General features: G+C 44.9%; 1 protein-coding gene across 2 annotated transcripts in view; it reads left to right on the forward strand.

Moving 5' to 3' along the window:
• necab2 (N-terminal EF-hand calcium binding protein 2) overlaps window positions 1–17801 on the forward strand; it is a 94871-nt gene that overhangs the window by 33313 nt on the left and 43757 nt on the right. For both annotated transcript variants that reach the window (XM_047333434.1, XM_035642139.2), the window contains exons 6-7: window positions 16612–16748; window positions 17018–17142. In XM_047333434.1, coding sequence (XP_047189390.1) covers window positions 16612–16748; window positions 17018–17142 — 262 coding nt within the window. The remainder of the gene's footprint in view (window positions 1–16611; window positions 16749–17017; window positions 17143–17801) is intronic.

The following is a 17801-nucleotide window of genomic DNA, read 5'->3' on the forward strand; positions in this document are numbered from 1 at the left end:
CAAATGGTCAAACCGAAGCTCCGACACTGCTGACGAGTAGAACTGTTGATGGAGGACTTGCGCCAGCGTGTGTGAGTGTGTTTTAGACTCCGGGGCTACAGAGTCCAGTATAAGTATATTCATCAACCCAGAGAATTATACATAAAGAATAAAAGCCAGTCACCTTCTGCGGTTTGGGATTAAAACAGAAAAAGCCAGAGTCACTGAGAAATACAGAAAGCGTATTCCCCCAAATGTCAAAGTCTGCATTTATTAATTTCTCTACATCCAGGAGAGTTAATTGTTTGCTGGTTGACAGACCAGACTTTTGTCTCTCCCCTCAAAAATCACTCTCTTCGCATCACTGGAGCGAGCGACGCTCTCCGAGTGTTACGCGGCTTCAGACAGCTGCCGGAGCTTATCGGGTCCTCGGCAAACGTCTAAGTGGGCTCTCCGAGCGCTAATCTTTGAGTAGGGACGAGGGCGTCGCCGGGGCCTGGCTGTGATACAGTAGCTGCTGCTGTATGTTTTTACTTTCAAAGAAGAAGCACGAGCGCTGTACAGTCGGTCTCATTATCCCTGCTTTTATTTTCCAATACTTTCTGCTGCGGTCCGAAATTAAGAGTCATTCCCGAATCGTAGATGTTTAATCAGTGAACGAGAAACGGGTGAAATCGACGCGATCCAAAGAGCCGAGGCGGCAGCTTTTTTCCCCCTTTTTTTTTAAAGCTGCCATCTTGGCCAGGACTCCCCTTGCAGAGGGGGTTCGTGAATCTCAACGGGAATATTCCTGGTTGAAATAAAATGGATAAATCCCATGCGGGAAAAAGTGTGGAGAATCTCCAAATTGAAGCAGGTGTGCGGAGGTGGAGTGGGCGGAGCCAGAAGACAGAGCGTGGTATCAGCTGGGGCAGAAGGCTGCAGCCTCTCAGATCCCCGCGAGAATCGATTAGTTCTCCGTCCACCTCGGTGAACGGAGACGCAGAGCGAGCGAGAGACAGAAGGGCCGAGGGGGGAAACAGGTGAGCGCACTTCTGCGGCTGGCCGTTAGCCCACTCGCTGTTCTGCACCACCAAGTGTTCCTTTCTTTCGACTTTCGAAGCGCTTGGTTGGAACCTGGAGGCAGCTCGCTGTGAGAAATATAATGAGTCATCTGAAATTCGTGCCCCCAGCAGCAGCAGCAGCAGCAGCAGGAGCAGCCTCGGCTCTGTTCTGTTGCGGAGACCTTGCCAAATTCGTGTAATGTAAGACAGGATGCATAAAATTACAGACTGTGTTACAGTAGCCAATGCAATGCAGGGCTCCACACTCACCAGGAGCACTGTACTGTACTGTTGCCCCTTCACTGGACATCTTTTGGGGAACAAGCAGTAAATTAAAGGGGGCACGCCTTAAATCAACCTGCAACGCAAATTCACTTCTTCGCCCCATTTTAACTGCATTTCTGATAAATGCTTATATGAATTACAATGTTCTTTTCAGAATGTCACATTCTGATTGAATGTCGCGTGTGACTTTGTTGGTTTTTCCAGGTCAAGTCATATTCCACATCTACCTTTTTATGGCAGACACTTTTTTCCGCAATGCGGTCGCTTCTCATAGGTTTTCATTTTTAAAACAAAAAATGTTTCACACCTTGCACCCTCAATGCCTTCTAAATAAGTAAACGTATAATATTTCAGCACCGCCCCACACATAACCAGTGCAGCTGTTTCTCTAATGCCGCTGCTCTCTAATGCCTCCGCGAGCGCGCCCCGACATCAGGTCCGTCAAAGACCGCGGAATAAAAGAGCGCGCCGCACCAGTCGAACCGCACCAGGGCGGGCCGCGGACGCCGCCCACGGGTGCGACAGAACCCTAAATGCGGGCACCACCCTCATCATCGGCAGAGCAGGTGGTGGCGCTCTACACTGGTCTCACGCGTGGCCTCTCTGGAGCCCAATCGATCGTCTGAGAAAAAAAGGTTTGATACTGCGAGTCGTGTGACTTTGACGGACCGCTCGAGAGACGTTGCCGATACTCTCCTGTCTGCGTCACCATCGCTCATCCTCCTGCTCTTCATGCTCCCCGAGGGACGACCAGCGCACTAATAATTCATGCAAATGTGATATTTCCATTCACTTTATGCACTATTCATTATTGTGACTGTCAGGGCATCAATTAGCGGAGGCTGAGTCGCCGGCCTTCGCCTGAAGCTCATGAGACGCTGCAGATAAGCTGATCATAAAGTAATTACGGGTGACTCATAAACTCATATCACCTCTGACCTCGCACCAGATCACAGCAGCAATTAATCGCAATTATCCTGTTAATAGGCAAAAAGAAATTAGAGGAGTTATTTTAAAGACATCATTTTCCTTACATGCAGAAGAAGGCTTATTAACTAGAGCTGCAACAGTTGATCGATTAGTAATCGACTACTGAATTGTGTAGATAAAACAAAGACATCGTCACCATTTTATGATATTTTATGGACCAAACAACTAATCGATTAATCGAGAAAATAAACAATAGATTAAGCGATAATGAAAATAATCATTAAGTTGCGAAAACGTCAAATTTTACAGTGAAGCAAACAAGTAGTTAACTCTTCACATTGCCCATCACATCCTGATGTCAACATGGCATCACCTTAAAAAGTTAACCACGGTGACAGTTGCCATGGAGGCAGGAATACTTCTGGAGAGGAACAGTGGTCATGGCGACAGGCTGAGCAGATGTCGGCTTGTTAAGACCGAAGGTCGCTCGCTCACAGACTCACTCAAGCTTTGTTATTTGCAGGCGGATCTCGCTCATGTCGTCATCCGGCTCCTTTAGACGTCTCTGACGTCTTCATGACAGTCTTCACATTTTGCCGGTTGTTTTCTCCTGGCAGCGCTCACTTCCCAATTTTTTTGATCAAGATCAATGATGACTGTCATCAAAAAATTGTGAAAAAAAGTTGAATTCCCCGAAAACTTTTGGGGAAGGAGAGACTGACAGCGAGGTTTGCCTGGCCGAGACAGATTCAGAGGGGAAAAAAACAAAAGCCCTCCTGCTTCTTAACTGCAGCAGCTTCTTCGTCGGCTTGTTGCCACATGACAGCTCGGAATGTTCACGAGCAAATATGTAATCTAAAATATATGAAGTAAATGTGCGGAAATACTTCAAATTCCAGCGCTTCCAACTAACTATCTTTTCCCTGTCTTTTTGTGTGTGACAGCTTTTTGTGCCACTAATGGAATCAGAAGTGGTTCCAGAAACCATTTTAATTGGCTCTCCGGCAGGTGGAAATAAGTAACCACCTTTCCCGTGAGGCATGTGTGTGTGTGTGTGTGTGTGTGTGTGTGTGTGTGTGTGTGTGTGTGTGTGTGTGTGTGTGTGTGTGTGTGTGTGTGTGTGTGTGTGTGTGTGTGTGTGTGTGTGTGTGTGTGTGTGTGTGTGTGTGTGTGTGTGTGCGTGTGTGTGTGTGTTGGGGGGGTGATGAGCAAGCAACACAAAAAAAAGACAAGAGGGAGAATTCATTAAATTTCCTGTCCTTTCTCTCCTGTGTAAACGCTCTTGTTTAATGAGCCGCTCTCATTAGCACTTTATTTTTTTCAATCTTTCACCGTGCGACCGCCACACTCCTTGACAACTCTGCAGGCGCACTCCATCACACACACACACACACACACGCACACCATGCGCACACGGTTTTCTCCCAGACTAAAATCTTGTTAGGCCCGTCTCTTTTCAAAATCAGTCCAGGAAATTGTTTCGCATCGCTGAGTGACCCTCCATGAGGCTTTTAAGCTGCCTCTCATCTGGCTCCTCCTCCTCGTCCTCCATCTCCTCTTCCTCTCGCTTCTCTCTTCCTCTCTCATCTTTGCCTCTTTCATCTCCGCTCTATTGTCTTCTTCCGCCGCCCACGGACAATTGCCGCCTCCCCCCCTCCACCCAATCCTCTCCATCTTCTACCTTTCTTCACAAGGATGAAGGAGAAGATCACGGGGCACAGGAGGCGTTTAGGTCTGTACACAGGTCCATGGAGGAGAATGGGGGAGAGGAGAAAAGGGCAACAGGGAAGAAGAGTGAGGTTGGGTGAGGGTGGAGGGAAGTAAAGATGGTGATGAATGAAATGATGAAAAAAGAAGTGAGTAAACCATCGGAGCCGGCGCAGTCAGTATGTGTGCGATATGGTCCTTGGTGGGAGCTGTTTGCACAGCATTCATCACTTATTCATAAGGATTTAGTGTGGTTTCAAATGAAGACTGTATACATATCATCAAGTACAGTATGTTGTGGAAGAAGCGGTGGCGGGGTGTAAAAAGCTGAGCCTGTGTGTGTGTGTGCTCCTTGGTGATAACGTTCTCAAAACCCTTAATGAGATTATCTTTTTATTAATATTGCCTCGAAGCCAACGAAAAGCAGTGAAAGGTTATCAGTTAAAAATATGATTTGAAGGCTTGAATAAACACTTCAATATATAAAATTGAGTGTGAAGGGAGAGAAGTTTTATGTTTTCTCTTTAATATCAAACCACCAGTTAAGGAAAAAGGAGAAGAAAGTAAACCTCACATGGCCACGAGTACATGGCCAATTAATTATCATATCACCATAAGGGAATTTGGAAATATGCAGAGGGAAATGGGAAATGTTGCATGGCAAAAAAAATTAAGACAAAATAAATCGGGAAAACTTAAATAAAACAAGCTTGTAAATTATGAATAAGAACGAATTGGAATGGAAGTAAATTTTAAAAGAAAATTGTTATTATCAGGAGCCGCCATCGCTATAATTTGATTAGGTTTGATTAAGTTGATTGATTACAAACCCCTGAATATCCCCCGGGTGATGTGTAGCCACCTGGTGCCCGGAGTTCAGTCTGCAACAAGCCCAGAGACACACACGCATGTATACGTAACATACACGTAAATCATTACGCTGGTGTCAACCCGTCAGCCTCTAGAACCTGCTGTCCACGGTTACCGTTTCCCTGGTAACCAAGTTGCTGGATGCTGCTGCTGCTGTCAAGGGGCGGCTGGATGTTAAAGTTACACTACAGGGGAATGAGGAGATGAGGCGAAGTGAGGGGGTTGACAAAGACGAGTTGGGGGTGAGGAGAAAGGATTTGACAAACGGCACAGAGGGAAAAAAACTGACTGTAAAGGGGGGAAGGGGGCGAGGTTAGGGAGCAGGGAGTGAAGGACGTGTAGGAGGTGATAGGACTGGAGTCTGAGATGAGTCAAGAGGCCAGACACAGCGAGGGAGAGAGTTGAGGGAGGTCAGAGACGCAGCTTGACATCTTTCTCATGGCCGACACTGATAACATGCTTTCATTTCATCATTCAGCTCCTGTGAGTCACATCACTTTGCTCCAACGTTTAACTAGAACATAGCCTTGTGTATCGCTTTTATGTAAGGATGGCTTCATGAGAAGGACTCCTCCTTGCACTTAACAAAATCCTCTGCTGCAACGTTTGCGTTCTCACGCCGTGTATGTTATGTTTCCTCTCGGTATTCAAACTCTTGAAGTTCACATCTCTTGTCTATTTTCTCCTCGAGCCGTTTGACCCCATCACGCAGCACTCTTGTCATCTGTACCTTTGCCTTGTACTGGAACAACAAAGAGTCATATTCAAACAAGGACTTTCATACTGACGTGATTTAGTACAGGTACTAATCTTGGGCGCCTGGTTATCTTTTGAGATTCGGGAGCAAATTAGGCAAGATTCATAAAAAAACACTTGGATCAAGACAAGACCAAGAATGCTTCAACAACAGTATATAACTGGGTGGATCCGGACAGGAATTGATTATTGGAAGTATTCATATTGGACATTAACTACGACAACCCGAGGGCTGCTTTTCTCAGTTCTCATTTTTCAAATCCTAACAACTGCAAGGAGATACAAACGGTTTTGGATGAATGAAACAACCATCTAATCCTAGTACCAGACTGGTTATAGTGGAAGTTGTTCTCATTGCAACACGATCAATTATTATTATTTCAACCTACATTATCTCAAATCAAAGAAAAATGTTTAAAACTCAAATCATGAAGTCACTTTTGTCCCTCAAGACTTGCAAAGGTCGCTTTAATCAAGGACTAGACCTTGAGTTGAAACTTTCCCTTACAATAATTATAATAATGAAAGCACAGAGCTTCGTAGTTATAGTCTGACGAAAGCTAAAACAAAATAGTCGGTGCAAGTTTAAATAAATCACCTTCAACTGACGTGCTTTTGACTGTTAATGCAGAAGCTGCGAGGAACAGATCGTCCTCTGTCCGTCTGCTCCTATCGATCAGCGGTGGGTTGAAATGTACCAACCCAAAGGAAAGTCCAAAATATCAGATTCTTTCGTTATTATTTATTTTTCTCATGGGCTCGGAATTGCTCAGCTCAGTTATAATCACCTGATCGCAGGGACAATGTGATGATAAATGTATGTACCAAAAAGTGGCCGAGCAAAACTATAACTTTTGAATAATGAGGATGTAATTGCTCAATTGCTCAGGCGCCCATGGTTACAAGTGTAACTATACTGTGCTTAAGTACTATGTCCCGTAGCTACCAAGGCGTGAGTACAGTTTCAATGAGGCAGCAGTTTTTTTATCCAGCAGACTTTACCGGATCAGATTTTACGATAATCACTTTCATCTCCGTCACTGAAACCAGCCTGCACCGTGTTAACAGTGGCCATTATAGTACAGCCCCCTCCCCCCTCTATACCTCCCCTACATCATTGCATTGCAGACGGAGTAAAGTCTGCTGCTCTCACAGTCGGAGGGAGCAAACCCATCAGAGGAGCATCCTGCGTATACGTACAGTACGGTGTGTGTGTGTCCCCTGTTTGCTCCGTCAAAGTGACGTCCTGTACAGAGCGCAGGTGAGCATGTGATCCAGGACGCCGACGACTGCATCCTCAGCGTCTCCCACAGCTGTTAATGATGTGGACATGAATAATTTGTGAGCGTGTGCATGTGTGCGTGTGTGTGGGAGTGATAGAATGAAAGAGTGAACTGGCCGAGTGTGTGTGTGTGTGTGTGTGTGTGTGTGTGTGTGTGTGTGTGTGTGTGTGTGTGTGTGTGTGTGTGTGTGTGTGTGTGTGTGTGTGTGTGTGTGTGTGTGTGTGTGTGTGTGTGTGTGTGTGTGTGTGTGTGTGTGTGTGTGTGTGTGTTGACTGATGAGGCTACACCCAAAGCTTGAATAATGCAGAGGACAGTAGGGAGTGAGAAAGAGAGACTCTCTCTCTCTGTGCGTGTGTGTGTGTGAGAGAGAGAGAGAGAGATTGATGGGTAATTGGGTGAAACGAGAGCAGAGGATGGGGGAACTCCGTGTAGGGATTTAACACAGACTCGAGGAAGTGAGAGAGTAAAACACACTGATGAACCACAAAGCTGGAGACACGTCTTCTCTCCTCCTCACCGTCTTTGTGCTCTTCGTCTTTGCTCTCCTCTTCCCACCTCCTTCCTCCGCCCTCCCTCGCCTCTTTTATCTCTCTTTCCCCCGCCGAGGAGCCCTCACCCCCTCCTTCTGTTCGTCCCCGCCTTCGAACCTCCGTCCTCGCCCTCGCCTTCCCTGCGTCTCTTCATCTGTCTCCCGAAGCCGATGAGGCTGGCACGGCATCTGAAGAGCCGCGATGGTTTCTGATGCCCGTCAGCGGCCACCGAGTTTGTTTGGAAACAAACCCAGGCGCGCCGCCGGCGGCCGACCACTTCCACACATCTTCCGCCAGTGAAATCTGTCCAATACGCCAAATGTTTGGGAATCTTCTCATCGTTTCGTTAATTTTTAGCCTCTTTCGATCATCAGTGCAAACACAAATGTTCCCTATGACAAGCGAGAGACACCGGTTTGTGATTCATCACAACTGATTCTTACACGTCCCATGTTAGATTTGATTTGGTGAGTGAGTGAGTGAGTGAGTAACAGTGCATTCACCACATTCACAGAGCGACCATTATCCTCCCTCCCGCTAATAATAATAATAAGGATAATATAATAGTTGTATTTATGTAGCACCTTTCAGAAGTAGCTTCACAAAGTGCTTTCACAAAAACATACAAATCACAGACAACTAAAATCAGCATTCCAACAATAATACGGTTTTCAGGTCACATATCTGCATAAAATAAAGATATAAAAAAAGATATAAAAAGACGACATCACAGAAAACCAAGTCTATAGAAATGCTGTGAACCTGTCGTGTAAACAAGCGACGCCAGGTCCACGTGTCCGGGTGACGCAACATATTGGATAGCTCGGCTAATGTTAGCACTAAACCACTTCCTGGCTAACGTTAGCGTTTGATATGATGGAAAAGGCGTATAAATTCCTGTATACGTTTGTTCATTTCTAATCGACATGAGATATTTCAGTGAACTCGTTGAGTCTTTACAGTAATTCAAATATATTTTGGACTAATACTCCTAGTACGACCAAATCATCAGCTAATAGGTCAAAATTCTGGGAGATAGGCGGATTCGTTGTTTTTTAGAGTTGGATCAATATCACAATTGTTTCTGAAGCTACACCCAGCAGTCAGTTAGCTTACCTTAGCATAAGACGTACATTATAAACAACTAACATTAACGTTAACTTTTGAAAGGGGCACGTTAGCGTTTGCCCCATGCTTGCCCGTCTTTGTGCTAAGCTAGCTTCATGCTAGTGGACAGACTAGTCTCATGTAGCTTCACCTGAGACCCGGTGGTTTTCATTGAATGAGTCGTGTATCAGAAGCGACAGAAGAAAAAAGAAGACGCAACATAAACCACGGCAGCATTGACCGCGCAGGTAGCACCAACTGGGATGCTGCTACAGATTCCAAATCTCTCAGAAGTTTGGGCAAATGTACTTTATGTTCCTGGTTTGACCTACATTTCCCTTTTCAACAAAAGGCACCGCTGTTTCATTATTAAGAAGATGTGTCCTGTTACGAAATCAAAGCACAGAAGAGATGCTGAAAGAGAGAGAGAGATGGAGTGTGTGTGTGTGTGTGTGTGTGTGTGTGTGTGTGTGTCCACAAGTTAGTGTCCTGCTAATGGACTGGTACATGTCAGCGGGTGGTCAACTGTACAAGTTGACCATTAGTGCTCAACCACACACACACACACACAATACAAAGAGTACTTCTAGTGGTTATTACTTTATTACTTTTCTCTGCCCCTCTCCTTCTTCACTCCAACATGAAGACATCCCAGTTGCAACACATGCTGCCCCCTGTGTGTGTGTGTGTGTGTGTGTGTGTGTGTGTGTGTGTGTGTGTGTGTGTGTGTGTGTGTGTGTGTGTGTGTGTGTGTGTGTGTGTGTGTGTGTGTGTGTGTGTGTGTGTGTGTGTGTGTGTGTGTGTACGTTTCTCTCTGTTCGAGGTTCTGCCGCTCGCCTATCATTTCCTGCACAGCACTAAACTGGTGCGCTGCTTAGAGACATATTGACTGTGGTTGCTAAGATACCATTTTAATTGGGTGATGTGTGAAGCTGAGGCGGGGCTGTGGGGGGGTTTTCCCAACACAATACCAAACCTCTGTTACCCTCGCAGATCTGGACCAGCTGTGGGGAGGCGATGCAAAAACGTTGATACCTCTTCATCTGTTCATCTGAAAAAAAGAAACCACAGCACAACCTCTTGCAGTAGAGAAGACTCGACTTGCCGCACCAAAAAAATTACTTTAATAGGGTTACCATGGCAACTGCAGATCAAAACCAATAGAAAGTAATAAAAGAAATGTTTTTTTATCTAAAAATAGGCATCTCAGGACGTCTCCAGAGTGCACACCCTGGTAGGCTTGTAATGCCTGAAGCTGTCTGAACACCAGGTGACAGGAAGTGCTCATGGGTTACATACTGAAAGCTGCAACCTCTCTTCTCTTCAGTTCATCACATCCGTCTTTAGCCCCCTTTTTCATGGCCTGTTTAAGGCGCCTTCGTCATTTATATAGAAGGGTACAACATATCTTGTTTTCTATAGCTACCGAACCAAGATTCCGTTTGAACAACTGCAATGACAACAAAGCGTCTTATGTCTAAACGCGGAATCCGGGAGCATTGTTTCATCCTCCCATTAAAACAAGGAGGACGCAGAACAGGATGCAGATGCTGTTCTGTTACGCCGTCACACCCTCGGATTCCAGAGCACCAGCGATATCCCGCCTTGTTTGCTTCGGAGTTAACAAGCACAATGGGGGGGGTTCTGCAGAAAAAGGGCCGTGTGATTGATTGGAAATCATTTCGAGGTCGGCCAATTCGTCTATAAGTGCTAGGTTATGTTTATCGCAAAACAATGGCAGATCGGACTATTATTAACTTTTTTTTCCTCCTTGTTAGCGTTTCTAAGTGGTCGCCTCCTTTACAATGTTAGCCAACTACAGTGCTTCCCGACCAGTATACGCAAAACAAGGCATGATAATCAAACGGCTGCAGTCCAATCTCCTCAATATTGGAAGATGATATAACCTCAAGCAGGTCAAAATATTTCTCCAAAAGGTTGCTGACAGATGGGGACGGACAGCCGTCTTCTGGTTATGCCGTCTTCAAAGTTCAGGTTTTTACATTCAGGTTTTACTCAGCAAAATGCACAACTTGAATTCTTTGAGGTTCATCAAACATTTTGTTCCACATACACTCCGCTTATTTAGTTTTTTTCTGTTTGCAAGTTGTGGATTCTTAACAGCCATGTTTGCTGAGTTGAAGTTGTTGCATTGCCTCATTTATTGGTGTGTTCTACTGAATTGTTCTTGGACCCATTCACAAAAAGACAATTTCTCCAACGTGCTGCTGGCGGTGAAGAACTACACTCCACCTTTGAAATATCTTTACTACTTGAAAGTAAGAGCATCCAAACTCAGATATTGTTAAATGACCACCGTATCGAAACGTTCATTTATCTGCAAAGGCTCTCCTCTCCTCTCCTCTTCAGAATCGATTGAGGTGACTTGATTTCTCAAGTCAGCTGAGACTGATTAAGCTCCTTTAGGCTAAGCTGGAGGATATAGGGAATCATAAAGTGGATCAATACCAACACTGACACCCCCTCTCTCCCGCCCGAGTGTCCGAGAGTCATTGTCAGCGCGCAACAGCGTTTTTAATTCCCTCAAAAATTCAAAAACTCTGTCACTGCGGCATTTCTCCCGTTCAAAGTGGGTGAGACATTATTTACACTTAACAATGCAAGTGTTAAGTGTTATTATTACTCTTGATTGGGGGTTTATGTAAGACGGAGGGAGGCACTCACTTGTCTCATTATGGAGTAGCACATCATTAAAGATTGGCGGATGCTATTGTGGACTGAGGCCGCTGCACCCTCCTAATTCGTCAGAGGGAAGGAAGTCGATGAAATTCCCTCCTGTGTCTTCATCAGGTAGAAGAAGAGGAAAGTTGGCTGGTGACAAATGGCCCGACGCTGTTTACGAAGGTTTTGTGCGTTTTCCCGATCGTATGCAGGGCTGTCTTTAAAAAGCAGCTAGCTCAATAGTTATCGATACGGACTGAAGGAAGGTTATTTACCGTGAAGCGAGTAAATGAAACGGAGACAATAACGTTGTTATCGTCCGCATTATTGTACCATGTGTGGACGAAACAGGAAATGGGAAGCAACCATTTCCTAGATGGCTTTCCAGTCGATATCAATTTATTTTGGTGTTTACCCTACAGAATATATCAGAAATATATACTTTATAAATAGTATCACATTTATACAACCTCTTTTCTTTTAACATACTTTTTCAGTGCGTGAAGTTAAAGCTACAGTGTGTAATATTAAGGAGAACCTATGCACAGAAATATAACATTGTCCATAACTATGTGTTGATATATGTATAATCCACTTCAACTGAGTTAAATATAGGTCTATGTGGTGGACCCGACCTCTGTGTGAGTCTCCATGTTTGCTTGTTGCACTGAACGGTCCACAATACGTCGCGTTCGCGTTGAATTTTTCAGCGCCTCCGGGAACCGGAAATGGAAGCCAGCGGTGCGGATCCTTATCATATAATTCCGTAGCTTATGTTCTTTTATAGCTCATCAGTAATAATGTGGTGTCTTTCTTTTTTGATTTCGCGGTGCAGCCTTGTCAGCCATTTTGCTTGTATCCTCCAGTCGTTTATTTTGCCGACTCAACGAGGTGCCTCCAGTCCAGAAGTGGTTGTTGTGCAAGCTTGGCTTCTGGAATTCATCAGTCAGAGTCGAGGAGAGAGACAATGTAATTTTGGCGACACTCCAGCCTGAGTGAAAACATTGCCGTTATCAGCCGATTACACCTCCGACACTGGAGGCCTGGATCCCTGTCACCTCCCCCTACTCCCCCTCCTCCTCCACAAAGCCTCTGTATCTCCATCTGAGTCACAGAAGAAGGAATAATTTCCCCTAACGAGACCAATCTCTGTAAACACTGATTACTTCTGCAACCCCCTGTAATCAACCGCCAGCATCTTATCACAAAAGACTGGGGTGTGTGTGTGTGTGTGTGTGTGTTTACTTGTACTTATGTCTTTCTGAGGACCAGTTTACTATAGTCAACCTGACCGAGTGAGGACATACGGGGAGGTTGAGGACATTTTGACTGCCCGATCTGACAAACCTTTAAAGGGCAGTTCAAGGGTTAAGACTTGGTTTGTACAGTTCAGTCTATAATCACGTCAACGTTAAGGTCAGGGTTAATATTTGGGTTATGCATGTAGTTGTGGTGAAGATGATAAGTTTACGGACGGGACTCGGGAATGTATATGTCAATGAATTTCTTCGCAAAGATAGGAGTGCATTCATGAGTGTTTGTGTGTGTGTGTGTGTGTCTGTGTGTGTCTGTGTGTGCACTGCAGTGATGAGCAGCCTCATACATGTGTGCAAATGCGTAGGTGGATGGTAATGAGGAGATTTGTTGTTAACCTTTAGAAGATGAGAAGAAATACCGCACATGAGATCTGAAAGACACACACACACACACACACACACACACACACACACACACACACACACACACACACACACACACACACACACACACACACACACACACACACACACACACACACACACACACACACTGCAGGCACGGGCAATTACTCCTACCAGATTCAATTTCTCTGATATTATGAAAAAACAAGTCACCTCCACTTTGTAATGAAAAAGCCGATACGTACTCTGACTTCTGGTCATATTGCAGCTCGCTGTGTGTCGCCCGTGTGCACTGTTTCAAACGAAGCCTCCGGTGATGTGTGAAAAATATATACAATAAAAAAAAAAACCCCAAGTGTGATGAATTCTGGAGAGCTCTGTCATCAATCATGACACAGAACCAGGCACACGTGAGCGCACACACCGACGGACTCTCGTTGCTCCTGACCTGAACTCTTACCGACGAACACGCGAGCTCGGTCACACATTCTAACAATAACATCCAGTGTAGCTAATCATCGGGCTGCGTCTGGAGGAGCCGGCGGAGGAGCAATGGTGTAATCTCGTCCCGGGTCAGTGATCTGTGTGAATTATAGATCACATCGTTTCTATCCCAGGTTCTTTGAAGCTGGGCCCATGGGACACGTTCAGCGGAGGGACTCAGAGGAGGCCAGATACTGTACGTACAGGATGGAGAGAGAGAGGAGGACAGGGTGAAGTGTGGAGAAAATTAAAAAAAATTAGGAGGCACCATTCACCAAAACTGTTAACTTACAATTCATATGTAGAGTCCGACTGCATTTGGTTTGGTTCTTCTGCTGATGCAGGATGTTGGTTAACTGTTCGGGCAAAGACGGCAGCTGCCCTGGGATCCAGCTGCGTCTAATGTGGGGCAGCATGTGTGTCGACTATTTCGTCCTAATTCATTGAGCGTTTCGAAAGTGGAACCACTAAAGTGCAGGTCTTTTATTACTTGAGCTTTTCCCCCTTTTATTATGATCGCAGAAAAACTGGGGCCCAGGCGTTTTCAAGTTTTTTAGAAATGGTTCAAAGTGACCAGGTGGCAGGTGGTCTCCCGCCGCGTCGGCCATTGTTCGGTTATGATTTTCCGTGAAAATCTTTATTTCCCTTAGTCGCCGGGGCTTTTACCGTTTTCAAAAAACCAGGGACCAGTCAACAGAGATCTTTCTCACAGCTTCTGTCCAGCGACACTTTGTTATATATACTGTATATATTGAACTTTTTCCACATTTTTAGTCATGTACAAGGTAACTGTGCAGCTCATGGCCAACAGGGCGACTTGAGTCGATCTTGAGTCGAGACTGTGGCCTCTGGTCTGGACGGCTCGACATCATCGTGGAAAAATTAACTCCTAATTGACGCTCAGTAGAAGTTGGATGATGCATCAGGACAATGACTCTGAATTAAACCTTCTACAGATTGACTTTGAACAACGGACAAACAAGGTCTGAACCCGGAACCTTAATCGAGCTGCTGCGAAATGATTCTCAAAGAGCTAAGAGCTGTTTACACCAGATATCCCAAGAATATGGCTCAGCCCAAGCTGTTGGATAACTGGTCCGGAAAATTGAACGTTGTGCACATCTGATCCACGGCTAATGAGGTTATCGTTTCCAACGGAGGTTTGACCAGTTATTAAATCCAAGGGTTTATTCACTTTTCTCCAAGCAGCTCGGCGAATGTTTAATCAGTGTGTTCCATGAAGACATGAAAGATTATAATTGTTTGCTTACGCTAATGTGTTTATTTTACGTAGAGATCCAATTACCAGGTACAGCAATTCAAAAAAGGGGTTTGCATACTTTTTCTTGCCACTGTACAGCCGTAAGAATTTTTGCCGCCTTCATCCAGCATGACTCTCATTAATCTTTTGTTACTGGTTATTAAAACACGCTGAGAAATTTGTTACACCAAGGCAAAGGAACCAGCTGATTTCAATAACATCATGTACACACTACATTACTTTCAAAGTCGTCACATTGCTGTGCTGTTTGGAGAAAGGAAATCTTAAAATTGTTGTGGTTGGCGCTCTACATTATTGATCAGCGACGGATCATTCACAAAATTACAAGATATTTCACAGAGAGGAATCCTCAAAGAGTCTGTGTCATCTCTAACGTACATTTTCTAACGAAAACCCGCCGGAATAACACAGGTATTAATGAATGATGCGGTATTATGTGCAATGATTTTAAAAAAAAAAGAAGATTTTGTTTTGGAGCAATACATTTTGTGAAAATACGTCTTTTGGGAAAGTATTACAATATGGACAATGGTTTTTTTTTTAAAAAGAAAAAGATAACATTATTGAGTTCCATGTCAGAAATATGCATAAAGAGAAAAAGAAAATGTTGAACTTAAAGATAACACAAACCCGTACAAGGGTCTTACTTCATCAGTTATTATATTCAAGACTTTGTATGAATTCATTTTCAGTTCATTTGTTCAAGATGTTCCAGTGTCATTCCACATAAACATGACACTGGAGTTAATTCCAATATCTGCACAAAACTGAGTGTGAATTAATGAATTGGATCTTTTGGATTTAAAAAAAATCTAATCCTTATTTCCCCCACTGTATCAGTGTGCTCATTATACCAAATGCATGCCACACTGCATCTAGAACCTCATCAGCGTTTTCTTATTCAATGAATGTCTCTATAAAATGGATTCATAATGCCAAAATTCCCATTTGTCTTTTAAATTCATTCAGATTAAGATCCCACTTTGGTAATTGAATCTCAGCATGCTAGTCATTTGTAAGTCATCACTGTCTCTTCGGTAGAAGTGCAAAAAAAATTGGAACTACGAGGCTGAATTCTACAAACATTGTGATATCTGTTTATTGTACTAAAGATAAATTTGTTTTTTTTTAAGTTTTTTTTACACTTATGTAACTGTTGTTCATGGAAACCGGAACAAGCCGACTGGACTATTGCTCACATGAACCGATAAGCGAAGAGCCTCTTCCAAGTCAATGAGTGCAGGTTTGTGTGTGGAAGTCAATGCAGCCAGTGTGACTCCGCGCCTCTCGGGACGGTTCGTCTTTGATTGGAGTGCAGCAGACGACGGATGACTGCACAGGAACCGTAATTGTCTCCCCGAATCCCTGTGCCGTGACTCCCGACAGCAAGGCTGACATGACCGAGTGACTTCGCTCTCCGGAGTAAATATTGAGTCAGTTATGACCGTGCTTTTTTTTGATACGGAGGTTTTTTCACGTGTTAATCTGACACGCCTTTGACCGTAAACATGTTTGAGCGGCACTGAGACAGTAGCAGTAGCCCACAAAATGATGCCAAGGAAAAAACAAATTCACTGTCTGGGTACTGAGCTTAGTATTTTCAAACACATTGTTGTCACTTCTAAGCCGTGATTGGACCGTCGCTGTTCGGGGGGGGAAGTGTTTTTTAGCACTCGGTTCCCTCAATAATTGAAAGGTGGAAGATAAGGTCCTCGTAGGTGAAGCAGGAGCTCGGGTCTTATCTGAAACGAGTCGCCTCCTCTGACGGTTCACCGTGTTCACGTCCTCAGCAGCGTCTTCTTTGTCCGCCCCCCCCCCCCCCCCCCCCCCCCCCCGAGAAAGTCTGACTTAAGTTGGCAAACTTCCAATTTGCAGGTTAATAAGATAGATTTCCCCTCGAGGGCTCATAGCAGCATTTATGAACATTCAAACGAGTCTTATGAAAATAGTTCAAGTTTGATTGCAGTCTTGACTCAATTATGTATATATATATTTTTCCTTCTGTCTCCACAGGTTTACGAGAGAGGAACCAACGTGGAGCAGTTTGTGACTCGTTTCCTCCTGAAGGAATCAGCCAATCAGATCCAGTCTCTGCTGAGCTCTGTGGAGAGCGCCGTGGACGCGATCGACGAACAGCACAGCCAATCAGGGTGAGGCGGCGAGGGCATCGCAGTGTCAGGCAGTGTGAAATTGTGTGTTCATGACTGTGCACATGTATCATGGCATTATGTGTAAAACTCGGATTGTCAGCAGTTCTAATGGAAACCAGGCAGTGTTTCAAGCACAAATCTTCTCTGGTTAAACATCTGTCGCTCACACACTCGCTCACACACTCGCTCACACACACACACACACACACACGGGCACACGGGCACACACACTTTCTCTTTATCTAATCCTGCCTGCTCTTCTCTCTCAGTCATCTACCTGCCAAGGTGAGTCCACGTATTCCCGAGAGGCGCAATGAAAACACCGTCCCTGACTATCCCCCAAACAACAGAGTCAGCCCCAGGGAGGCAGTCAGGACCATCAACACTGCTTCAGGTGACAAACGCACACACACACACACACACACACACACACACACACACACACACACACACACACACACACACACACTGCAGCGCCTCCTCTGATTTTATGGTTGGAGGCCATCCGTCATGGGCTTGTATGATTAGCATCATATTCCCAACCTTTCGTGAGAGTATATCATCCACCACACACACACACACACACACAGACACACACACACACACACACACACACACACACACACACACACTCCTCCCTGTGTGATTTATTCTCCTTTGTGAAACACCTCAATCAACCACCTGCACATGTCAGATGCGACTTTCCTACTGAGAGGTGCGCACAAGATAAACGGGTGGAGAAAAGACGTGACAGAGGTTGGCGGAGGTGAAAGGCTTGAAGAGACGGAAAGGAGGAAGGGAAGAGGAAGAAAAGGAAGAAATGTAGGGATGGCTGAGTAAGCAATGGGAGAGGGTAGAGAGTTGGTAAATATTTCTCTAAAATATGCTATGTAGTGTGTGTGAGTGTGTGAGTGCGTGTGTGAGTGTGTGTGTGTGTGTGTGTGTGTGTGTGTGTGTGTGTGTGTGTGTGTGTGTGTGTGTGTGTGTGTGTGTGTGTGTGTGTGTGTGTGTGTGTGTGTGTGTGTGTGTGCGTTTGTGTGTGTGTGTGTGTGT

Source organism: Scophthalmus maximus, chromosome 7 (genome assembly GCF_022379125.1).
Source record: "Scophthalmus maximus strain ysfricsl-2021 chromosome 7, ASM2237912v1, whole genome shotgun sequence".
Lineage (NCBI taxonomy): Eukaryota > Metazoa > Chordata > Actinopteri > Pleuronectiformes > Scophthalmidae > Scophthalmus > Scophthalmus maximus.